A 25,217-nucleotide genomic window follows, 5' to 3' on the forward strand; every position below is an offset into this window, starting at 1 on the left:
CCTGAGACCCATGGCTCTAGCAGTGGCACCCTGCTCTCTGCAGTTTTTCTTGGGGTGCTTGCTCTTGCCTGACATCCTGCTGCCACCAAGCACTTCAGAGAGTCTCCTTTTCCATTTAGACTGCCACTCCTGCATGAGAAGAGTCCGTACCTTATCTTTGGGTGTCTGTCTACCCTGTTTGGGGTAGTGGGACAAGACAAAGAATTGCCTGGCTGCCTGGCAGGGTCTCTGTACCGCTTGACACTGTAGACACACAGCAGTTTAGGGGAGCCGTGGTTCATTTTGGCTCATCCATCAAGGGGATACAGTCCATCGTGGAAGGCATGACAGACACAGTAGCAGGAGTGTGAGCTCACCTATAAAGCCTTACGGTCCATCCTCCATCTCTCCAACCCCCAGTGACTCAGTTCTGTCATCAGGGCTCTGGCTCCTAAAGGTGCCACAACCTTCTAAAACAGGACCAGTAGGCGGGGATGAAGAATTGAAACATATTGGTGTATTGGTGACATTTTACATTTCAACCTCGGGACACCTTGCAAACAGAAAATACCAGCCCCTGCCTGTGTCCTTGGAGTGACAGCTTGCAGTGGCTGTGTTGCAACCGGAATGGCTAGAACCAGTCAGACCTCTCTCTGTATTAGAACTCATCCACCTCCCGCAGGGAGTAACTGAGGATGGTGTCCTGACCATGGAACTTGAAGTGTCCACAGAACTTCTTCTTCTGAAGCAGGAGTGGGAACCAGTAGCTGTCGTCCGGCCACATGTCGGCAAAGGGGATCTGGTCCAGTTGGAACCACTGAGGGCGCATTTCTGAATCGGGGGTGGGGGAGGGGGTGGAGGTGGGAGAGGAAGAACATAGATTTCAGTTGACCTGAGAGGGATTACCCCCGGGTCCGTGTAAATATCTGTTTGGACATTTTGTTTTGTTTGAGACATGGTCTCACTATTTAGCCCTGGCTGGCCTTGAACACAGAGCTCTGTTATATATCTGAATATGTCTGTGCGAACGAATGTCACGAGTGCGTGGGTACTAGAGGAGGCCAGAATAGGAGCCAGAGTTTGATCCAGTCACACTGACTAGTGCAGGTCCTAGAGAGCAAACCTGGGTCCTTTGGAAGACCAGTGAGTGCTCGTAACTGTTGAAATCTCTCTCCAGTGGTTTGGACGTTTTTGGTGGTGGTTTTTAATAAAAAAAATTTTTTTTTACAGATTTTTATATTATGTTTACTTGCATGTATGTCCGTGTGTTGGTGGAGGCCCATAGAGGTCAAAGAGCCACCTGATGTGGGTGCTGGGAATCAAACACGGGTTCTCTGGAAGAGCAGTATGTGATCGTAACTGGTGAACCAGTTTTCTAATATTCTTCCCTCTTTAAACATTTTGTAAAAATTATTTTATGTGTATGAGAATTTCGCCTAGAAACTGCATATGTAGTTCCTATGGACACCAGAAGAGGGCATCAGATCCCCTGGAACTGAGTGTGGACAAGGGTGAGCAGCCCTTTGGTACTGGCAAAAGCACGTGGGTCCTCTGCAAGAGCAAGTGCTCTTAACCTCTGACCCTTGTCTCTTCATCCTCTGGGGTGTCTGGAGACAGCGCTTCTACACTGCAGCCCAGGCCGCTCTGGAATGAGTGGCAGTCCTCTTTCCTCACATCCCTGGGTTTACAGATGTGCGACACCACCGTGCCTGCTTTGTTTTCTGGGATACAGGGACTTTCTTTGGAGCGCTGGCTGACCTGGCATTGAGTATGGTGCCCAGGCTAGTCTGTAGCCCAGGATTACTTCAGATTCTGTCTTTCTGCCTTAGTGGACATGCCTAAATACACCTGGTTATTTTTAACTTGTTTCTGAGACCTAATGTCCTGTGTTGGGATTGTAGACATGAAACACCGCATGGTTCATGTCACTGCTGGGGATGGAACTCGGGTCCCTGTGCCTGCTGCCGCCGCTGCTTGGCCGCCGCCTCCTCCTCCTCCTCCTCCTCCTCCTCCTCCTCCTCCTCCTCCTCCTCTCCCTCCTCTTCCTCCTCTTCCTCTTCCTCCTCCTCTTCCTCCTCTTCCTCTTCCTCTTCCTCCTCCTCCTCTCCCTCCTCTTCCTCCTCTTCCTCCTCTTCCTCCTCTTCTTTCCCTTTTTCCCCCTTCCTCTTCTTTTTCCTCTTTTTATTTTTATTTTTTTTAAAGACAGGGTTTCTCTGTGTAGCCCTGATTGTCCTGGAACTCACACTGTAGACCAGTAGCTGGTCTCAAACTAGAGATCTACCTGGCTCTGCAAGTGCTGGGATTAAAGGCGTGCACCACCACCACCTGATTCTTCTTCCCTTTGTTTTGGAAACAAGGTCTCACAGTGTAGATCAGGTTGGCTTGGAGCTCCCAGAGATACCCCTCCTCTTCCTCTCAAGTGTTGGGATAAAAATGTGTGTACCAATATGTTTGGCTGATTTCCCTATTCTGTCACTCACCCCAGGCTACAAGGCTGATTTGTCTGGCTGCCCTGGCTCAGACGCTAAGCAAAGATACGAAGGCAGGCAGACTTGGGGCCTAGACTTGGCAAGGGTGATTCTTTTCTCCTAGGCAGGCAGGTGAGTCTGGGTATCCTTCCCTGCCCTCGGCTCACCTTCACTCTCTGTGGGCGTCCCATGCACGTGGTCGGTAGAGAAGATATGCACGTCCATCAGCTCGGGGGAGCCCACAAACTCAAATGAGATATGGCCTACCTTGTGCAGTGTATCCACTCTCAGACCACTTTCTTCCAGAAGCTCCCTGGACAGGTAAGGAAAGACATGGGCATTAGCCAGCTCATGAGCATGGTATCCATGGTATCCATGCTTACACGGATGGACAACAGCCCAGGACTTGTGATCTGCATTTTCCAGGAGGACGTTCTGCAGAGGTGTTGCCATAACCAGTCTAGGAATTAACTTGAACTTCATAAATATAGACATGCCATTGCGCACCTATAATCCTAATGCTAAGGAGGTTGAAGCAGAAAAATTGGGGGTTTGATACCCACCTGGACTACATAGAAAGACCCTTTATGCGGGATAGGGAGGTGGTTTAGCAATTAAAAGCACTGACTATTCTCCCAGAGGACCGGGGTTAAATTCCCAGCAGTTCACACTGTAATTCTAGTTTCAGTGGATCTAGGACCCTCATACAGATGTACATGTGGGCAAAGTACCAATGCACATAAAAAAAAAAAAAGACCCTTAAAGAAAATTTAAAAGCCAGGCATGGTGGCCCATGCCTTTAATCCCAACCCTTTGGAAGTAAAGACAGTAGATCTCTGTGAGTTCAAAGCCAGCTTGGTTTATGTAGCATCTGTCTGTCTCAAGAGTATGTTTCCGACTCTCAGGTCCTCATCCCTAGCTAGGCTGGCTCTGTGGTCAGACATTCCTTTTCCTCACCTCTTAGCCCCATCCTCAATGGTCTCTCCTTCCTGCACCTTGCCCCCGAAGCCATTCCAGCGGCCAGCACCAAAGCCCCTCTTCTTCATGCCCAGGAGAACTCGCTGAGGCTGTAGTACCAGCACGAGGGTATAAAGCCTGGAGGTGCTCATGCTCTCCTGGGTCCTGGGAAGCGGATAAGAAAATGGGGTCTGCTTGGCCTGTGGTCTGTTAGAGTATGCACCATATGTGCACTGTTGTGGCCAGGTGGGAGGTAGATAAACTCTGGGAGAGGTGAACGGTATGGCCTACTGGTCATCACCCAGTCACAGGATACGCCTTGTGGTTTAATAGGGCATGTACAAATGTGCCTTTGTGGTCCCCCTTTTCATTTATTCTCATCATTATTTTATTTACAGTTCCGGGGATGGAATTCTAAGCCTTGAACATGCTAGGCTAGTGCTCTCCCACTGGACCACGCCCCCAGCCCCTCACTGGGGGATTCTAATCAGGTGCTCTACCACTGAGCCACGCCCCCAGCTCCTCACTGGGGGATCCTAGGCAGGGGCTCTACCACTGAGCCACACCCCCAGCCCCTCACTGGGGGATCCTAGGCAGGGGCTCTACCACTGAGCCACACCCCCAGCCCCTCACTGGGGGATCCTAGGCAGGGGCTCTACCACTGAGCCACACCCCCAGCCCCTCACTGGAGGATTCTAGGCAGGGACTCTACCACTGAGCCACACCCTCAGTACTGAGCTACCTTCCCAGCCTCGAGCCACCTTCTCAGCTCCCAGACCAAGCTTCTTATTTTTATTGTTTCTCAGCCTCAACTGGCTAAGGCAGTATCCAAAAGCTGGAACTAAGAGGTTGCAGTGTATAGGAAAAGGAACTTTAACAAGGGTCGGAGAGATGGCAGTGGTTAAGAGGACCTTGCAGAGGACTGCGGTTCCATTCCTAGCATCCACATGGTGGATGTTCTGATGCCCTCTTCTGGTATCTCTGGGTACAAGGCACACACACACACACACACACATATATATATAAAAACTGTGAACAAAACTCCTATACTCCAGCTGGAGAAACGGCTCAGTGGTTAAGAGAGTGGCTGCTCTTCCAGAGGTTATCAGGTTCAATTCCTAGTAACTGCATGGTGGTTCACAATGGTCTATAACTCCAACTCAAGATCATGTGGCCCCTTACACAGACATACATACAGGCAAAACATCAATGAACATAAAAATAAGTCTTTTTTTAAACCCCATACACACAATATATATATATATATATATATATATATATATATATATGTTAATTTTTAAAAAAGAATAAGAAAGAGGGAGAGAAAAGGGACCTGGAAGCTTGGGCGTGGTGATGAGGCATGTCAGGAGAAGAACTAGGCTTATCATGGGCCTGTGTCCTAACTTGCTTGTGCCTGAGGCTCTGGCTTCTGAATGCAGCAAAGTCAGCCATCTTTTATCAAGCACCAGCCGTATATAACTGTCCTTCATCTCCACAGGTGACTGTACCAGGAATACCCTGCCCTGCCACGGATGCCAGAATCGAAGCCGTGATGAAATCACTTCTATGAAATGGCATGTTTGCCTGTACCTTACACACATCCTCCAGCCCACTTTACACACAAACTATGTAAATCGTTTTCATGTAGTGAGTAATGACAGGTGTCCTCATATTGCACACAGATGCATGGTTTTGTTTTGCAAGTATTTGAAATGAGACAGAGTTGTGCCATGTACTCCAGTCTGGACTTCTTTTTTTTTTTTAATTTTATTTATTATATATAAGTACACTGCAGCTGTCTTCAGACACACCAGAAGAGGGCATCGGACACCATTACAGATGGCTGTGAGCCACCATGTGGTTGCTGGGAATTGAACTCATGACCTCTGGAAGAGCAGTCGGTGCTCTTAACCACTGAGCCATCTCTCCAGCCCCCTCCAGTCTGGACTTCAACTCACACTCTCCCCGCCTCAACAACCTAAGTGCAAGATGACAGGCGTGTACCAGCGTGTTCAGCTACTCAGTGAAGGGAGCTGTGAGCACATAGATTGGAATCCCGTAGAATGGGTGTGGCTACGGTTTTGTCGGTTGGCATTGCTTCAAACAAAATGTCCCCACACTTTTCCCCTCTGCAAATGGCACACTCTGAAAATCTCACACAGTCGCTGGGCTTATAATGTGGGGGTAGGTGGTTCTTACAAACAAAGTTAATTTGGGCTGGGGAATAATTTTGATTTACTGGTTGAATTGGTCTAACACTGAGTCCACAGATAGAGATGGCTGTTAGCCTCCTTTGTGTGTGTGACATGTGCATGTATGCATATGGGTGTCCCCATCTGTGTGTGGAGACCACAGTTGACATTAGGTGCCTTCCTCAATTGCTCTCTGCCTTACAATTATATATATATATATATATATATATATATATATATATATATATATATATATATATATTCAGGCATGGTGGCGCATGCCTTTAATTCCAGCACTCGGGAGGCAGAGGTAGGCAGATCTCTGAGTTTGAGGCCAGCTTAATCTACAGAGTGAGTTCCAGGATAGCCAAGGAGGTCAGAAGAGGGTGTTGGCTCCCTTGGAGCTAGAGTTAAAGATGGTTGTGAGCCACCATTTGGGTGCTGGGAACCTGATCTCCATCCTCTCTCCAGGAGCAGCCGGTGTTATTTCCAGCCCATACCTTATTTTACAAAGATTTTGCTTTTATGTATATGTGTGTGTGTGTGTGTGTGTATGGTCTCTGTATGCACAGATTTGTGTGGCTACCCATGGAAGCCAGAAGAGGAAGATGGGTCCCCTGAAGCTGGAGTTACAGGCAGTTGTAAGCCACCTTACATGGGTGCTGGGAATCAAAACACAATGCCAAGTACTCTTAACCACTGAGCCATCCCTGTCTGTCTGTCTGTCTGTCTGTCTGTCTGTCTATCTATCTAATTATCTATCTGCACATATACATATATACAGATACATATGAATGAGACAAGGTCTTTCATTGGAGCCTGTAGCGCATGGATTCAGCTAGACTAGCTGACCAAACTGTGCCGGGGACCAAACTATCTCTACTTCCTGGCACTGAGGTAGGTTATAGGTGCAAGCCACACTTTTTTTTTTTTTTTAAATGTGGGTTCTGAGCTTCGAACTTAGGTTCTCATGCATGTGAAACAGGCATTTCACAGGTGATAGCACCCCAGCTCCAATCAGCCTTGTTCTCAAAAGCTGAGCCATATAGTGAGAACTAAGAACAGTGTAAGACTTTCTTATTTTCTGAGGAGAAAACGAATGTTCGGTCAAAATTTGAAATGGGGTCAAATGGCAGAGCCTATAAGCAAACAAGGGTGTCCTTGACATTAGTGTCCCATCAGCGTCGGTAGCTGTGATAGTAAATCGGATGCGTGTCAGGGAAATTTCAAGTGCCAGGGTTTGGGCTGCTGACAACTATCTGGTCTGAATTGAGGTTAACTGGCAGGTGTTGGAGACAATGTACATTGAGTGCAGAGCCCAGAACCTGCCTGCAGGGGGCACTCTGCAAATGCCGTTCCCTAGCCTCCCCTTCCATGGGCTATGCCTGACACAGTCAGGCTGCAAACTGCCCCAGTAGCTACTTGCCGCCCAGGTCGCCTCTCCCTCTCCTTTCCGCTCCCTACCTTCTGTAGTTCTGGTCTTCCTGATCTCATTTCTACCCAGCACTCCAGTTTTCCTGGTGGGCTTGAAGCAGCTCCCTAGCCTTTCCGCCCCCTCCCCTCTCCAGATCTCCCCCGACATTCCAGCATCCCCGATCTCCCGCGTCTCTCCCGCACCCAGGTCTTAAGCACCACAACCATCCGTACCTTGGCGCCCTAGACCGAACTTCCCCGGGGCGGAGCCTCTCTTTGGAAGTTAGGGCGGGACTTCCGGCGGCGGGAGGAAACCGCCAGCAATCTGCAATGACTGGGTGAGTGGAGTTACTGTGTCCTCCTGCACTAAAAGGGCTCCTGTTGCATGCGGGAGCGGAGTGGATGATAGTAGTGGGGAGTTCAGTAAAGTGTGCTACAGACTCTCCTCCCGGGGAGCGGGACACGGGCATACGATATTTATTCTTGTTCAAACAGACGTGAGAGAATGAGGCTTGCAACGTGGAAATAAGTTTATGGGCTCCTCAGATAAAGCTGTGCGTGCGTGAGCGTTGGAGTTCGGATGCCCAGAACCTACAAAATTCTGTACTTGTGTGCTGACCAAATGTAACGCCAGTACTGGGGAGGCAGAGAAAAGGGGTCCCTGGGGAAAGCTGGTGAGATAGACTGGCAAGTTAGCGACCTTACCTCGATATGTAAGGTAGAAAGCAAACCAAGGGGACATCCCTTGCCTCTGTGTAATGTCCACCTGCTAACTCCTTTCTCACCATTCCAGGTATCCGAAGCTGGTAGGCGTTCCCCTTAAGGTTCGGAGGTTACACACAGCAGTGTGTCACTACAAGGGCCGGACAGGCGCCGAGCACCTGTGGTTGATGCGCCATCTAAAGGACCCGTTTGTGAAGGCCGCAAAGGCGGAGAGTTACCGCTGCCGCAGCGCCTTCAAGCTCCTGGAGATGAATGAGAAGCATCACATCCTGAGGCCTGGGCTCCGGGTGCTGGACTGCGGGGCAGCTCCCGGGGCCTGGAGTCAGGTGGCAGTGCAGAGCGTCAACGCCACAGGAGCAGGTGGGACCTGCATGTTACACCCAGCTCCTCTGACTGCCATGAGCTGGAGGGAGTGCTAGTGAGCAGCTCATTACCCAGAGACATTGTTTGAGGAGCTTTCTAAGTAGGTTTAGAAATGGGAGTTACAGAAATAGTCACAGGCTGGGGACGGAGCTCAGCTGCTAAGCTAAGTTAGGTTCCCGTAGGCCTAGGAGGTGAAGCGGGATTAGAAATTCAAGATCATCCCAGCTACATGGTATGTTGACACTCAGAAAAAAAGGGTAGAGGTAGGGGGTTGGGGAGGGAATACCGGGTGGTGGTGATGCTATGAAGACCATGGCTTAGTCAGCAGTGGTTTTCACTCTGCAAGTAGCATTTCAGATAGCCTGCATGTTAGCTATTTATGTCACGATTCATAACAGCAGCAAAGTGACAGTGACAAAGCAGCAACAGAAATAACTATGGTCGGGGTGGGGAGAGGTCACCACAGCGTGAGAAACTGTATTAAAGGGTCGCAGCAGGACGAAGGTTGAGAACCACTGCCTTGCTGGTTGAATGGTGCATGATGCTGAGGCTGGCGGCCTGGGTTCACCCCCCAGGATTTTCACTGTGGAGGGGAGAATTGGCCCCTGTGGACTCCACAGTGTGCCGCGGCGCGTGCCTACTTGCATATACACTCTAACACACGAAATTAAATAAGATGTTTAAAAAGAACAAGAAGAAAACCACGTGAGTTGGCGGCCAGCCTGGGCTTTGTACCATGTCCCTCTCTCAAAACAAAACAAAAAGCCCAGAAAACTAAACAATAATGGCGTACTTTGCTTTCTAGTGCTATGATAAGCACCATGACCAGAACAATGTGGGTAGGAAAGGGTTTCGTCCTGGGCCGGTGGTCCTGGGTTCTATAAGAAAGCAGGCTGAGGGGCTGGGGATTTAGCTCAGTGGTAGAGCGCTTACCTAGGAAGCGCAAGGCCCTGGGTTCGGTCCCCAGCTCCGAAAAAAAGAACCAAAAAAAAAAAAAAATCCGAAAAAAAAAAAAAGAAAGCAGGCTGAGCAAGCCAGGGGAAGCAGGCAGCACCCTCCATGGCTTCTGTATCAGCTCCTGCCTCCAGGCTCCAGCCTTGATTGAGTTCCTGTTCTGGCTTCTTTTGGTAACAGTGATATGGAAGTGTAAGTCAAATGAACCCTTTCTTCTCCAACTTGGTTTTTTCTGGTCATGGTGTTTTAAAGATTTATTTATTTATTTTATTTTATGTGAGTACACTGTCACTGCCTTCAGACACACCAGAAGAGGGCATCGGATCCCATTACAGATGGTTGTGAGCCACCATGTGGTTGCTGGGATTTGAACTCAGGACCTCTGGAAGAGCAGTCAATGCTCTTAACCGCTGAGCCATCTCTCCAGCCCGGTCATGGTGTTTTATCACAGCAATAGAAACCCCAAGACAGCAGGGTTTGGGGGGACAGGACGATTAATGTGTCCCTGAAGCCTAGGAGCTCATGGAGGTCCCACTGGGGTTGCCACCTCCAGAACCTCAGGAAAGGCCTCATGCCTGGGGTCTCTGGATTCCTTACTCTGGGGCTTCGATAGGCAGTGTACTATTGTGCGTGAGTGTGTGTATATGTGTATGTGTACGTGTGTGTACGTGTGTGTGTGTGAGTGCATGTGTGTGTGCGTGCATGTGTGTGAGCTCATGCATGTGAGTAAGTGTGTGAGTGAGTGCATGTGTGTGTGCATGTGTGTGTGCATGTATGTGTGTGCGCACATGTGTGTGAGTACATGTGTGCATGTGAGTGTGTGTCTGTGTGTTCATGCATGTGTGCGGTTCTATAGAGACTTAATATTCTGTATGTGAAATGGTGCCCAAATAGGAAAGAGAGAAAACAGCTGAACCTGTGACATTGTCCAGCTTTGTTGGCCACACCGGTGACCCTAGCACTCTGAAGGTGGAGGCAGGAGAACCAGGAATTCCAGGCCTGAGTCACATGGTTCTTAAAGAACCAAAAGAGAAAAATTAAGGACTGGAGAGGGCACTGTTCTCACAGAGGACTCAAGTTCAGTTCCCAGCACCCTTGTCAGGCAGCTCCCAATCTTAACTTCACATCCAGGCCCTGGACTCTACAGGCAACTGTACTTGAGTGCACATTCACATATGTAAACACACATATGTAAATAAATAATAAATCTACAGAACAAATAGCAGAGCATGGTCTCACACGCCTTTGATTCTTGCCCTTTAGAGGCAGAAGCATCCATTCTCTGAATTTGAGGCTAGCCTGGGCTACATAGTGAGATTGTCTCAAGGAGTAAAAAGCAAACAAACATAAAAACCAAAAAGGACTGTTGGGACCTGGGTATGGTGGTGCCCATCTGTAACCTTAAGCACTCACTGTGTTAAGTTAGGAACTTATGTGGTGGGCTAGCCTGGACTACCTAGCGGGATTCCCATTTTAGAACCAAAGCATACACAAAATAAAGAGTCATTTGGAAGAAGAATCCTGGAGAAAAGCAGCCTAGAGCAGCGAACTGACAGCACAGTGGGCTTCAGTACCTTGGGTGTGGTCCAACCTCTGCTTGTTAGTCACAATGATCGTGAGACCATTTCCTTTTCAGGCCTCAGCTTCCCCAACTGTGCCAAGGGAAGTAGAGGACACCCTACCTTCCACTACTTGTTTTTTTCAACTTTGAGAGACAAGATCTTACTTGGTATCTCAAACTAGCCTTGAACTTGTGACAGTCCTCCTGCCTCAGCCTCCCAAGTGCTGGGATTGTAGCCTGTGCCATTACATCTAACTCACGTGTCTTCATACAAAAGGTCTTTTATGCACATATATGCATGTTAGCTGTTAACCTTGGTCTTGGTGCCTGACTTCATTTTGTGGCTTGTATTTTGGTAGGGAGATTCATGGTGTAATAACACAGTGTGTTACTTCCATAGATTCCAGCTCTCCCATGGGCTTCGTGCTCGGGGTCGATCTTCTTCACATGTTCCCTTTGGCAGGAGCAACTTTTCTGTGCCCTGCTGATGTGACTGACCCCAGAACTTTCCAGAGAATTTTAGAACTGCTTCCCAGAAGGAGAGCGGATGTGATTCTGAGTGACATGGCACCGAATGCCACTGGGATCCGAGACCTTGATCATGACAGGCTCATAAGCTTGTGCCTTACCCTTGTGGACATGGCTGTGGACATCCTGCACCCCGGGGGGACACTGCTGTGTAAAACCTGGGCCGGAAGTAAAAGCCACCTGCTGCAGAAGAGACTAGCCCAGGAATTCCGAAGCACAAGGGTCGTGAAACCGGAGGCTAGCAGGAAAGAGTCCGCAGAGGTCTATCTGTTAGCCACACAGTACCATGGGAGGAAGGGCTCCACCAAGCAGTGATTCTGCCCCGCCCTTCCGGGAGCGCGTCTGTCTGGAGCGTGGATCCAAGCTGAGTTGTGGATATGAACAGCACCCCGAGGCACTGGGGTTTAAGAGATTAAAAAAAACCGTATTCAAGGACTGTGAACGAGTGCTAAGAATGGGGCGCACAATGGCTCAGTGAGAAAACGGGGCTTGCTGACGCCAGTGCAGTCTCTGGGACCCCTGTAGCAGCAAGAGAGAACCAACCCCTGAAAGTTGGTCCTGACCCCCCACATGCGGGGGCGCGCACACACACACACACACACACACACACACACACACACACACACACACACCGCACACAATATAAACAAGTATATTGGCCATTTGACACAAACCTACCTATGTCTGGGAAGAAAGAATCCGACTGAGGGATTGCCTCTATCAGCTCGGCCTGTGGGTGAGCATGTGAGTCTTGATTACTGACTGATGGGGGCGGGGCAGCCCTGTGGGGGGAGGGGTGCATTCCTAGGCAGGTGAGCCTGAGTTGTATGAGAAAGCGGGGTGAGCAAGACTGAGGAACAAGCCAGTAAGCAGCACCCACACCCCGCGGTGGCGGTCTGGTCTCCCGTTGAATTACAGCCTCCAGGTTCCCGCCCTGAGAGCCCACTTTGATCTCCTTCGGTGATGGACTGTGGTTGGGATGAGTGAGCCAAAGGAACCCTTTCCTCCCAAGGCTTTTAAGTGCTGGAAGCAAACCACGATCTCTATTGTGACTTTATTTTTCTGGCTTTTGTTTATTCATCTGTTTGTTTTTTGAGGTTGAGTTAACCCAAACTGGCTATTAGCCCACAGACCTCCTGCCTTGCTTCCCAAATGCCGGGATTACTAGTGTGCACTGCCACCCCGGCTCACGCCATGTTTGAAGAGAATGTCATGAGGGAGCTGAGTGGAGAGTGAAGGGTATAAAAGGAAAAAGAAAGGGGTTGGGGATTTAGCTCAGTGGTAGAGTGTTTGCCTAGCAAGCGCAAGGCCCTGGGTTCGGTCCCCAGCTCTGAAAAAAAGAAAAAAAAAAAAAAAAAAAAAAGGAAAAAGAAAGCTAGGGGGTGGCACACGCCTTTCAGGAGGCAGGAGGATCTCTGTGTCTTGTGACTTGGAGGCCAGCCTGGTCTACAGATCGAATTCCGGTACAGCCAGGGCTACACAGAGAGACCCTGTCCCGAAAAATATAAACAAACAAATAAAGGAAGGGAGGGAGAGGGACCATTGATTTGTTGGGCTGGCATTAAGGCTCAGCAGGGAAGAGCCTATCTAGTGTGTGAAAGGCCCTAAGTAGATTCCTTAGCACCCCTAAAACAAAACAAATAGACCTGGTATTCAAGGACCAGGGAGGGGGAAAAGAAAGCAATGGATCGGGGTTGGGGATTTAGCTCAGTGGTAGAGCGCTTGCCTAGCAAGCCCAAGGCCCTGGGTTCGGTCCCCAGCTCCGAGAAGACAAAAAAAAAAAAAAAAAAAAAAAAAAGAAAGCAATGGATCCTTTTTACTAGGCTGGGGGTGTGGCTCAGTGGTAGAGTGCTTGCCTGGCATTTATGAAGCCCTGGGTTCCATCCCCAGCACTACATAGACCAGGTGTGGCAATGCATGCCTGCAATTCCAGCAAAGAGAGGAGGATCGGAACTTTAATGTCAGCCTGAGCTGCAGAGGACAGACATACCTGGCTCTGGCCTTATGGGATATCTTCAGCTCCTAGAAGCAGGCAGTCGTGTGGTGCTCTCTGAGCACCGCAAGTCTGCCTGGTGGAAAGAGGCGCAGGCTGAGGTTTCAATAGAGGGATTGCTCTCTGCTTTGGTGAACAGCAGCAACATTTCTTCAGGCAGAGACGACCCCTAGAGGTGAACACTGGCAATGCATCTTCAGACAGACAGAACCCTTAGGGGGAGGCAGGCATTCAGTGTGAATTCATGCCTGGGCTCAGGGAGCTTTGGTTTTGTTTTATTTTTTTGGGTGTAAGAATATACTGCTATGATACTTGTGTGCTCTAAAGCCCATAAAAGTCATTGCCAAAGCACGAAGCAAGGCACTTGTTCCACTGTGAATGCCACTCAGCTTTAGAGAAGAATGGGTTACATGGTTATCATTTGTGAGTATTTGTGTGTGTGTGTGTGTGTGTGAGAGAGAGAGACAGAGACAGAGACAGAGACAGAGAGACTTGGGGTGGAGAGAGAGCTCTTTCTCCAGAAGACCCAGGCTCAAGTCTCAGCACTCACCTAGCAGCTAACAACCATTAGTAATTAGTCCCAGGGAATCCAATGTCCTGTTCTAGTCTTCATGGACACTGCACTAACGTGGTGCAGAGACACGTACATTCCAGCAAGATACCCACACACATAAATAAACAAAATCCATGGAAAAAGCCCATCCTTATAGACCCAGAGAGGCCATGGAAGTTGTGTCTCACCATTAGCAGCAGTTCGTGCGCTGTAAAAGCCCTGTTTGCACTTACCATGGGCCTGCTGGGCACTCTGGGGAAGTGTTCCCACTTGGCCTGGGTAAAAATGGCTGCTGGAATTCACAAAAGCTTTTCATGGTAAAAAGTCTGGCACAGGGTGTTTGAAACGAGATTCACGGGGTTGGGGATTTAGCTCAGTGGTAGAGCGCTTGCCTAGCAAGCGCAAGGCCCTAGGTTCGGTCCCCAGCTCTGAAAAAAAGAAAAAAAAAATGAAACCAGATTCACACTTTGGCCTCAAGTCATCGCAGTTGCTACATAGCTTCCTCAGTGGGTCTGTGCTGGGTTCACAGAGTGGGACTGCGTGAGGTCAGCCTTGCTGACATCTAAAATGGGTAACTGAGGGCAGAGGGCTCCTACACCACAAAGTGTTGGTGCAAAACATGGCTCTCACTTCAAAGGACATACGAGTTTATTCCAGAGCCCGATCTGACTAACTGGCTAAGGAATACACATTTAGTAAGTTTTTATAATAACAGAGAAAAGTCCTAAGTCGAAACACTTTTCTCAGTTTTTGTTTTCGAGATAGGGTTTCTCTTTATATCCCCCCTGGCTGGCCTGGAGCTCTCATATAGACCAGGCTGGCCTCTAACTCAATCCACTTGCCCTGGCCTCCTGAGTGCTGGAATTAAAGGCGGACACCATCACCACCACCGCCTAGCAGTCAGGCCAGTTTTTCAAATACACTGGTAGAAACTAAGTAGGTTTCTCTGCACAGCTACAGCACTGCAGAGAAATCTGGGCTATATGCCTTAGCTATTATCTGATGACATTTATTTAGCCTTTTAGTTGATGGATATTAGAGGTTGTTAAGTTAATGCATTCTGAGAGGTTTTATCTGTTACTCACAGGATATTAGGTCAGATACACAAGTGGGCAAGGAATGGCTATTTAGGGAGGCTGAATAGTCGAAACTAAGTTCTCATTAGGCTCAACATTTGCAGCCTCCCAGCCTCCCCACAAATCTGGAGGTGCTGATTAGTCAGTCAGCCCTGCAGCAGCTTCCGTAGAAAGCACAGTTTCTTAGTGGAAGTTCTCCTCCTTAAAAGATACTGTTGGGGGCTGGAGAGATGGCTCAGTGGTTAAGAGCACCCGACTGCTCTTCCAGAGGTCATGAGTTCAATTCCCAGCAACCACATGGTGGCTCACAACCATCTGTAAAGAGATCCGATTCCCTCTTCTGGTGTATCTGAAGACAGCTACAGTGTACTTACATATAATAAATGAATAAATCTTTAAAAAAAAAAAAGATACTGTTGGAGGGCTGGAGAGGTGGCTCAGCGGTTAAGAGCACCCGACTGCTCTTCCAGAGGTCCTGAGTTCAATTCCCACAACCACATGGTGGCTCACAACCATCTGTAAAGAGATCTGATGCCCTCTTCTAGTGTATCTGAAGACAGCTACAGTGTACTTATATATAATAAATAAAATAAAATAAAAAATAAAATAAAAAAGAAATTCAGTTGTCCTTTAAAAAATTAAAAAAAAAAAAGATACTGTTGGAGATGGAGAGTTGGCTTAGTGGTTAAGAGTACTTGTTCTTGGGTTGGGGATTTAGCTCAGTGGTAGAGCGCTTGCCTAGCAAGCACAAGGCCCTGGGTTCGGTCCCCAGCTCCGGAAAAAAAAAAAAAAAAAAAAGAGAGTACTTGTTCTTATGTAGATCTCTCCTGAGAGACACAGCTAGAATACAGCAAATACATAGGCGAATGCCAGCAGCAAACCACTGAACTGAGAACGGGACCCCCGTTGAAGGAATCAGAGAAAGGACTGGAAGAGCTTGAAGGGGCTCGAGACCCCATATGAACAACAATGCCAACCAACCAGAGCTTCCAGGGACTAAGCCACTACCCAAAGACTATACATGGACTGACCCTGGGCTCCAACCTCATAGGTAGCAATGAATAGCCTAGTAGAGCACCAGTCGAAGGGAAGCCCTTGGTCCTGCTAAGACTGAACCCTCAGTGAACGTGATTGTTGGGGGGAAGGAGGTAATGGGAGGGAGAGGAGTGAGGGGGAGGGGTTAAGTGTGTAAGTGGCACAGGCTGGGTCCCAACAAGCCAGGCTTGGCCACTCCCCCTCAATAATTTCAAAGAGCCAAGTTGATAGCAAATCAGAAAAAGGGAATTGGGGGCTGGAGAGATGGCTCAGTGGTTAAGAACACTGACTGCAGGGGTTGGGGATTTAGCTCAGTGGTAGAGCGCTTGCCTAGCAACCGCAAGGCCCTGGGTTCGGTCCCCAGCTCTGGGAAAAAAAAAAAAAAAAAAGAACACTGACTGCTCTTCCAGAGGCCCTGAGTTCAATTCCCAACAACCACATGGTGGCTCACAACCATCTGTAATGGGATCTGATGCCTTCTTCGGGTGAGTCTGAAGACAGGTACAGTGTATTTACATATAAATAAATCTTAAAAAAAAAAAAAAAGGGAATTTGCCCAGTGTGGCCTCAGTGGGAAGAGGGACACGAAGCTCGATCTAGTGTGTCCCCAAGTCCCAGTGTCAGGGGTCTAAGGTTGATGAAGAAGATTGGAAGATTGAAGAGAAAGGCAGGAGGAGGCTGTGTGTTCAGTCCCATCAGTGTCTCAGCACTGATCTTTGCTCACCCTCAGCTGACAAACAAGAAATCATTCTTCTGGAGAGTTCTTCCAGGTGTTAGCCTTTTCCTTGGGAGGATATCTAGTGTCTTGTGGCTCTTTCTCTTTTTCTAAAGATTTATTTATTACCTTTAGGTAATATCAGTGCTCTATCTGTATGTACACCCGGAGAAGGCATCAGATCCCATTACAGATGGCTGGGAGCCACCGTGTGGTTGCTGGGAATTGAACTCGGGACCTCTGGAAGAGCAGTCAGTGCTCTTAACCGCGGAGCCATCTCTCCAGCCCTCGGCCCTTTGCTTCAATAGTCTGATAACCAAAGGGCCAGTTGAGGAGCAGGGCTGTTTCAGGACACTCAGAAGGCTGATGGGTTGCTGTGAGGTCCAGGCCAACCTGGGGTACAGGGTAAGATTCTGTTTCTCAGCTTGACCCCAAAATACAACATTCATCTCAAAACGGATGCAAGAATCTTTTGTGTTTATTTATTTTTGAAAGATTTATTATTTTATATATAATGAGGAAACCGTTGCTGTCTTCAGACACACCAGACACATTACAGACAGATTACACATAGTTGTGAGCCACCATGTAGTTGTGGGAAATTGAACTCAGGACCTCTGGGAGAGCAGTCAATGCTCTTCACGGTTTAGCCATCTCTCCAGCCCAATGTTTTTACTTTTTGGTTTTTCCAGGTAGAGTTTCTCTGTGTAGCTCTGGGTGTCCTGGAACTTCCTTTGTAGTCCAGGCTGGCCTTGAACTCACAGAGAAACTCCTGCCTCTGCCTCCAGAGTGCTGGGATTAGACACATGTGCCACTACCACCGAGATGGACAGGTCGTTTATTCTTGAGCCAAATGTCCCAGAAACACAGACTTAAAATTAAGTTACCCCAAATTCCATGTTCCAGTCTGGAAGCAGTGAGGAAATTTTTATAGTAACAGAATAAAGAAAGTCATGAATCAAGGCACTTTAAAAATACATTGGTGGGGGACAGGCGGCGCATTACTTTATTCTCAGCAGTTGGGGGTGGGGTGCAAAGGCAGGTGGAGGCAGCCTTGAGGCACACAGAGAAACCCTGCCTTTAAAAACCCAAACCAGACAAATCAAAACAAAACGAAACAAACAACAACAAAAACCAAAGCAAACAAAATCTTTCTTGGTGGTGGGGCGGAGAAATGGCTCGGGTTAAGATCATTGGTTGCTCTTCGAGAGACCCCAGATTCAATGCTCAGCGCATACATCTTGGCGCATAGACATCTAACTCCCATTTCAGAGGATCTGTTGTCCTCATCTGGTCTCTATGGGCATCATGTATGCACACAAAACACCCATAAAATAATAAAACATGAAAACAAATAGACTAGTGGAAGATTTAAGTAGGCAGTTATAGCAAAGCAGAGAAATAGCAGCTATATGCTTCTCATGCAGTTCGTGGGCTTTTGGTTGGTAGAAACTGGGTTTTAATGTATTCCAAGAGGTTTTTATCCATAAGTCACAACACGTTAGAGCTGACACAGAGGCGGGTAAGCAATGGGTATGACGGGGGTTAAAGATAGAGCCCAAGACAAATTACAACAGGCTCTGGACCGGCAACGTTACCGAAGGCAACCAGCCAATCCGCCTTTACAGTCACAATTTCTTCCCAGGAATTCTCATTTACAAAGGAAAGAAAATGAAACAAGCTAACCAATCAAAACACCGCCCCAAACAAAACAACCTGTGTATACATACACAGTGGCAAGATTCAGAGAAAAATCAACTTTCCAAAGCTATGTTTACTTTCCATGCCCAGCAGTTGTGGTGCAAGCCTTTTAATTCCATCCAGCACTAGGAAGATCTTTGTGAGTTAGAGGCTACACAGAGAAACACTGACACAAAAGCAAAACAAACGTTCCCTCCCAAGCAGTGCTACTCCACACATTACGGCGCACTGGGTGGCGTTCGAAGAGCGCCCTGAGGGACAGGCACCCTGGCTCAGTGTGGTTTCCAGCCCCTTGGCAGGACAGCAGTTGTTCTCAGGACACGCCTGTGGCGCGCATATTTGATTCTTTACGGGCCGTTTTCTCAGATCTCGCGAGACCCTCGCGGAAGTCTCGCGATACATAGGCACCGGCGGAGAGGAGGGAGATCTGAGCCGCTGCTGCAGCACTCGGCTCCTCAACTCGGGTAAGTGGCCGAGTGGTCGGGTCTGCGAGTTCCCCAGGCGCTGCGCGCGCTGCCCGACCGTACCGACGCCATGGGAAGGAGCTGTCCGCTGCCTTCCGGCATGCACACAGTCCGAGTCGATCCTGTCGCGCGACTTCCCTTTGCGGGGTCTTCCGTGTCGTGCTCCCGGGGCCGCTGTGGACCCCCGTGTCCCGTTGCAGGGCGCGGGTAGGCGTGCCTGGACCGGAACCGGGGCGGAGGGGACCGAGTGGTCTGCTGTGGGCTGAAGGGCTCCCGGGGTTGGAGTCAGTTACCTTGTAGATCCCAGGGATCGAACTCAGATTGACAGTCTTGGTGGCAAGCCCTCGTAAGCGCTGAGTCGTATGTCAAGCCCTCTCTGTCTCTGTCTCTCTGTCTCTCTGTCTCTCGTCTCTCTCTGTGTCTCTTTCTGTCTCTCTGTGTGTATGTGTGTGCCTGTTTTTGGCAGTACTGTTGATTGAACCTCGGACCTTATGCACTCCATCACTAAACTATGTCCCCATCCCTTTTAAAAGTTAATTGATTGGCTGTGTGTGTGTGTCTGTCTGCCTGCCTGCCTGTCTGTCAGTCTGTCTGTCTGCCTGATTTTGGCAGTACTGTTGATTGACCTAGGACCTTATGCACTCTACCACTGAACTATGTCCACAGCTCTTTTAAAAATAAATGGACGGGCTAATTAATTAATTAGCAAATTAATTAATTAATTAATTGTGTGTGTGTTTGCCGGTGTATACCAGGCTACCGGTGGAGGGAGGTTAACTTAGTTCTCTTCTTCCTCTGTATGGATCCTAGAGATGGAACCTTGCTTGTCTGTCTAGCCCTAAAGTGCATTGCAGATTGAGCTGTTTTTTGGGCCCCCTTCTTCCCCCGCAGTTCATAGGATTGAGCCTAGGGCTTCATGCATGCTAAGCAGTTACCGACTCTGCTGCCTCCTCAGCCCGATTCTTACTTTTTCCTCTTAATTTTTATTCTGTGACGGGACTTCCCAAGTGTTCCAGGCTGGCCTTGAACTTGCAACCAGCCTTTGAATTTGTCTCAGCCTTCTGAGTACCTGGGATGACAAGCCTGTGTCACCAATTGCCAGGTTTTTAGGCTGTGCCTTGGCTGAGACCAGAAAGAAGGTGTGTGCATACCTGTTAAGTCAGAAGCCATCCAGGGCAGCTGGTGTTCTGGAAGGTCTGTTGCCTGGAAGTTCAGGGTTCCTGTAGAGAGGGTACAGTTTGAGGTGACGATTTAGTTACCTGTGTGGCTTCTGAAATGGTTCTTGTGTCTGTGGCTGAGTTCTTGTCCTGGAGAGGGAGGACAGAAAGTGTGACTTTTCCTTCGATCTTTGAGAACAGAGGTCTACTTCTTCCCACTGCGTCTGTTCTCCATCTGGTGACCAGCTCTTGCTTTGTTGTGTGTGTATTTGGGGTGTACACTAAGGTTCTTGTTAAGTGAAAAATTCAGAAGAAATTTCTGCAAAGTAACCCTCCCCCGGCCCTTTTGAGATTGGGTCTAGCTGTATTCTTAGGTCTCTGTGTAACCCAGGCTGGCCTGCAACATGTGATCTTGCCTCAGCCCTCATATACATTCCTTTTTTCTTCAGGACCTTTCTCCAATTGAGAAATGCTTGGGCTTCTTTGCCACTGACCCTCTCCCCCACTGCAAGGAATGCCAACACCTTACCTGGTCCTTCAGTCTCACCTGGCATGACATATATGGCAGTCTCTCCATTCTGTCCTGAGAAGATTGTGAAGGAGTTTAGACAGCTACAGAGGCACATGCAGATTCCTTCCACACTAAGGACAGGGACCACAATCCATTGGTTCACTCACTATCCCATGGGCTGACTCTAATTGGAAGTACTAGGACAGCTCAGGTGACCCCCTAAAGAAAGGTTATGTGATTACTTGGCTTGATAGAAGACTGAAGAGGGTCTTCTGCCCCCATCACCATCGTGACTTCCAGGGCAATATTGTCCGTTGCTGGCAAGTCTGTTTTGTTCTCATTGCATTAAGGGTCTACTTATTCAGACTTATCAGAATATTCTAGACCTGCCCTAGTGTCTGTTCTAGGGGGACCAGGCAGTCGTTTGGAGGAGCACCGAGAGTGAGTTAAAGGCTAAAATGTTGCCTAGTCCTGGATCTTTCTGCTTTTGTTGTGAGGGTACTCTATAGACCCCATTCTTAAAAAGGTGCTCGTGTCTGAATTCCAGGGTGTCAGGTGTCACAGTGTGGGATCAGCTCTTTCCTCCTCCTTGTGGGTCATGGGGCTCAAACACAGGTCCATAGGCTTCATGGGAAGCATCTTTAACCACTAAGCTGTTTCCCCAGCCCTACACCAGGTAACTCACAGACATTAAAGTTACAGACATCCCACAGTGATTCCATTATCCCAAATGGAGAAGAGCATCCAGCCAGGGCCACAAAGTTGCAGCCATGTCCTCTGGCCTTACAGGGCTTAGTTCTCTCTGCCTGACTAGATGCCATCTGTCACTGCTTGCCACTCGAGAATCTTGGTATAAGAGGTTGTCTGCATTCTCTCCAGTTTTTCATTTTTCTAGCTCCTGGCTTCAGTCTGACAGTGGGATACTGCTGGTTGTCCTTACCCAGGTCTCTTGTAAGAGCCCTGTTCTCCCTTTGCTTGGACTCCATGCCCATGGGAGTGCAACACTCCTGCCAGTACAGCCCCTGTGTGATCCGAATCAGTACCTAAATCTCCTCCTTCCCTGGTCCATCCCAGTCACCGATCTGAAAAGAGCTCTTCTCTGTCCCCTGGCTATTCTTTCAGAAAGCCCGGGGTGAGCTGTTGTTGCCTCTTCTGGCTATTAGGCACCTTTCATGCAGGCCCAGCCTTGTCCTCTCCCCTGCTGGGGTGGGAGTGAACATTTCTTTTCTTTCTTTTTTTTTTTTTTTGTAGTTCTTTTTTTTAGGAGCTGGGGACTGAACCCAGGGCCTTGCGCTTCCTAGGTAAGCACTCTACCACTGAGCTAAATCCCCAGCCCCGGGAGTGGACATTTCTATCCAGACTCTTCTCACTTCTTGGGCTTCTTTTCTTGGGAATATCTTCTCTGATGCAGGATATTTGATCACACTGTGTTATTTACTGGAAAAAACCTGTTTCTAGTTGTGGTATGGCTCAGCTCTAGCACACATCTTTAATCCAAGAGCTTTCTGATTATCGTAGACAGGTTTAAATAAAGTCATCCATGGGTCAAGAGGTGGACCAAGCAATCAGTTGACAGGGAGTAAACACAGGGAAAGAAATCACAGAGAGTAGGGGAACTCAGGAGGATGAATAGAAAGACACATAGGAAGTGGAAGGCAGGGAGATTTCGGTTCGAGGTCTTTGAGGTGGTGTGGAGAAGAACTGCCTTTTCTTCTGGAACATCAGCTGAGAAGGAGGTCAGCTGGGTACTTTCTCTGCCTCCCTGAGCCAGCAGACCTTTACCCCAGCATCTAGCTCCCAAGTCTTTACTGGTAAAATGGAATGTTTAAGATTTTGTTAAAAACAGGGTTGGGGATTTGGCTCAGTGGTAGAGCGCTTGCCTAGCAACCGCAAGGCCCTGGGTTCAGTCCCCAGCTCCGAAAAAAAGAAAAAAAAAAAAAGATTTTGTTAAAAACAACACTTCACCCTCCAGCTCTCTCCTGCACAGTCAGCAGAGCATTGCTCTGAAAGTTCACCTTTCAGATGTTTAGAATCCCCTCACTGCTCACCATGTCCCTTTAACCTCCTGCCATGGGTAACTCAGCTGCTTTCACAGTGGCCGACTCTGGGGATGCTTAACTGGCTCTCAGTCTGCTGGCCTCAAACTTGCTCTCTTTATTTTTAATTAATTTATTTTTGAGGTGGGGGTTTCTCTTGTAACCTTGACTATCCTAGAATTCACTATGTAGACCAATGCTTAGAAAAAAGGCACACCCACCACACCACACCCAAGCCATGGAGATAGAGGGGTGTTGGGGCCAAAGGACTCGCTGCGCCCCTGTCCAGCAACCCACAGCTGCTCCCTTTGGTGTCACACTCTGTGCCAGAAGCAGGTGTTAAGTCTTCAGTACCCACTGCTGGGCCCCATGCGTAGTGCCACATGTGGAAGTGGACCTCGGCTCTGTCCTCCTCATCCACCCCACCCTCCCACAGGTGCTTTCCTAATATGCACTCACTGATAAGTGGATATTAGCCTGAAAGCTTGGAACACCCCAGATGCAATCCACAGACCACATGAAGCTCAGGAAGTAGGATGACCAAAGTGTGGATGCTTCAGCTCTTCTCAGAAGGGGGAACAAGATACTCACAGGAGGAGATACGGAGACAAAGCTAGGATCAGAGACTGAAGAAAGGCCATCCAGAGACTGCCCCACCTGGGGATCCAGCCCACATACAGCCACCAAACCCAGTCACTATTGGGGATGCCAAGAGGTGCATGCTGACAGGAGCCTGATATGGCTGTCTCCTGAGAGACTCTGCCAGATCATGACAAATACAGAGTCGGATTCTCTCAGCCAACCTTTGAACTGAGCACAGGGACCCCAATGGAGGAGTTAGAGAAAGGACTTTAGGAGATGAAGGGGTTTGCAACCCCGTAGGAAGAACAACAATATCAACCAACCAGAGCTCCCAGGGAATAAACCACCAACCAAAGAGTACACAGGGACAGACCCATGGCTCTAGCTGCATATGTAGCAGAGGATGGCCTTGTCTGGCATCAATGGGAGGAGAGGCCCTTGGTCCTGTGAAGGCTGGATGCCCCAGTGTAGGGGAATGTCAGGGCCAGGAGGTGGTAGGGAGTGGGTGGGGGAGCACACTCCTAGAAGCAGTGGAGGGAAGGGATGGAAGGTTTCTGGAGAGGGTAACATTTGAAGTGTAAATAAAGAAAATATCCAATAAAAGAAAAGAAAAAAGAAAAGCAAAAGTGGATATAGTTCAGGGTTTCAGTTAACAAGAGCTTAAATTACAGAAGCACAAGGAAAATTTAGAGGAAAGGGAAAGCTGGAGATCACAGGAGCAGATGTCTGAATGAATAAGCAAGTTTAACTTAGTGGGACACTGACAAAATATCGTATTTAAAGTGATTTTGTAGCTGTCATAAAAACATTAGGACATGGGGCCGACTTTATCCAAGTTAAAGAATAAAGGAAGGATTTGCTTGTGACTAATCCACAAATCTAATAAAACAACAAAACATAGTTTGGGGGTTCAGATATATCCTGTTCTGAATATGTCTTTGGACTGCTCTTTGTCTTATTTCTTCACCCCATACACTCCAAACCCAACGGGTACCAGCCCAGCCAGGTATTGGCCTGTAATGAGGGCTTCCCACATGCAGAGCAAAGGTACTATGTCCCTGTCCTCTAACCTTTTTGAGATCAGGTCTCACTAAGTTGCCTAGTTGAGCCTTGAACTTGATTGAGCTCCTAAGTGTCTGGGATGACAGACCTGAGGCACCAGGCTTTACTCCTCCTTTAGATTTCTCAGCTATGGCTTGACTGGGGGCCAAAAGACAGTGTTTGCCTGACTTTCAGCTCACAGGCTAGCTAGAATAGTTTGGTATCTTGTCTGTCTCTCTCCCTTCCCATCTGAGTCTGGAAGGTTGGGGTTCAACCCAGAAGGGTGTAGTTTGAATCACTGATCTGTCTGGCTCTGTAGCAGCCTGACTCGTGGAGGTTGAAAACACAGTCTCAGGCTAGCCTGGGCTAGATAGCAAGAACAAGTCTTTTTTTTTTTTTTTTTGGTTCTTTTTTTTTGGAGCTGGGGACAGAACCCAGGGCCTTGCGCTTCCTGGGTAAGCGGTCTACCACTGAGCTAAATCCCCAGCCCAAGAGCAAGTCTCATAATAGAGGAGCCACCCCCCCCTCCCCCATGGTAGTGCGTGCCTTTCAGTCCAGGCACTCTATGAGTTTAAGGACAGCTTAGCTTATATAGTGAGTTCCAAGCAAATTAGGTTTGTAGAGTGAGAACTTATATTAATATAAAACAAACAAAATAACCATACACACAATACTAAAAAAACCCATAAGACCAAAAGTAACCACTTTGTAAGAAGCCTGGGTTGGCCGATGTGTGTGGACTGAGCCAGTGTGTGTAAACAGCAGCAGACGGAGGCTCCCCGTGAGTGGCAGTAGTGACGCCATCCAGCACTGCCCCTCTGACTCCTTTTCAAGATGGGTGAGGAAGGTGAGGCTCTGTAAGAGAGGCTAGGAGCCTGTAGGAGCCCTGTCTGTGTGTGGCCCAGTCGATGGCAGTGGGTAGCACTGCTGGTGGCAGCACTGCTGGGGCTGTGATCACCTCACTGTTTCATACTAGTGTCTGACCTCTAGATGCCACATTCTCCATGAGTGTGGCCTTGGAGTACGGGGTGTCCTTGGGCCTCTGAGCACCTCCTCTCAGGAACGGGGATGTCTATCTGCCTCTCTGATGTGTAAACCAGCCCTCGATGCTCAGACGGTTAATTGGAGCTGGATTAGTGGTATGAACATTTTCAATCTCTTTCTCTTTTTCTCTCTGTCTCTGTCTCTGTCTTTCTGTTTCTCTGTCTCTGTCGT

At 48.5% G+C, this 25,217-nt stretch overlaps 3 protein-coding genes across 7 annotated transcripts in view; 2 read left to right on the top strand and 1 right to left on the bottom strand.

Annotated features, from left to right (window-relative positions):
- Positions 1-260: 260 nt before the first annotated feature.
- Positions 261-7,298, bottom strand: Nudt1 (nudix hydrolase 1). Of its 3 annotated transcripts, none has more exons than XM_006248911.5 (4): positions 7,244-7,298; positions 3,405-3,569; positions 2,615-2,760; positions 475-810 (listed from the first exon to the last, which is right to left on the bottom strand). In XM_006248911.5, exons 2-4 carry the CDS (start codon positions 3,554-3,556, stop codon positions 638-640), a joined length of 471 nt encoding a protein of 156 aa, XP_006248973.1. In that variant the 5' UTR covers positions 3,557-3,569; positions 7,244-7,298; the 3' UTR covers positions 475-637. The 3 variants fall into 3 exon arrangements, with proteins under 3 accessions (NP_476461.1, XP_006248973.1, XP_038944963.1); XM_039089035.2 differs by lacking the exon at positions 7,244-7,298 and adding an exon at positions 7,061-7,224; NM_057120.2 differs by lacking the exon at positions 7,244-7,298 and having other exon boundaries at positions 261-810; positions 3,405-3,570.
- Mrm2 (mitochondrial rRNA methyltransferase 2) lies at positions 7,298-12,512 on the top strand. Of its 2 annotated transcripts, none has more exons than NM_001107125.1 (3): positions 7,298-7,347; positions 7,803-8,092; positions 11,011-12,205. In NM_001107125.1, exons 1-3 carry the CDS (start codon positions 7,340-7,342, stop codon positions 11,451-11,453), a joined length of 741 nt encoding a protein of 246 aa, NP_001100595.1. In that variant the 5' UTR covers positions 7,298-7,339; the 3' UTR covers positions 11,454-12,205. The 2 variants fall into 2 exon arrangements, with proteins under 2 accessions (NP_001100595.1, XP_038945316.1); XM_039089388.2 differs by lacking the exon at positions 7,298-7,347 and adding an exon at positions 7,369-7,563 and having other exon boundaries at positions 11,011-12,512.
- Positions 12,513-18,631: 6,119 nt separating this feature from the next.
- Mad1l1 (mitotic arrest deficient 1 like 1) overlaps positions 18,632-25,217 on the top strand; it is a 309,793-nt gene continuing 303,207 nt past the window's right edge. Inside the window, exon 1 of one of the 2 annotated variants that reach the window (NM_001109387.1) lies at positions 18,632-18,675. Coding sequence is in view for 1 of the 2 variants with exons in the window: in XM_063271650.1 (XP_063127720.1) it covers positions 18,746-18,882 (137 nt within the window). In the remaining variant the exon portion in view is untranslated. Of the gene's footprint in view, positions 18,676-18,726; positions 18,883-25,217 lie in introns of those variants that run through there. The other variant, XM_063271650.1, reaches the window with a different exon arrangement.

Source organism: Rattus norvegicus, chromosome 12 (genome assembly GCF_036323735.1).
Source record: "Rattus norvegicus strain BN/NHsdMcwi chromosome 12, GRCr8, whole genome shotgun sequence".
Taxonomy (NCBI): Eukaryota; Metazoa; Chordata; class Mammalia; order Rodentia; family Muridae; genus Rattus; species Rattus norvegicus.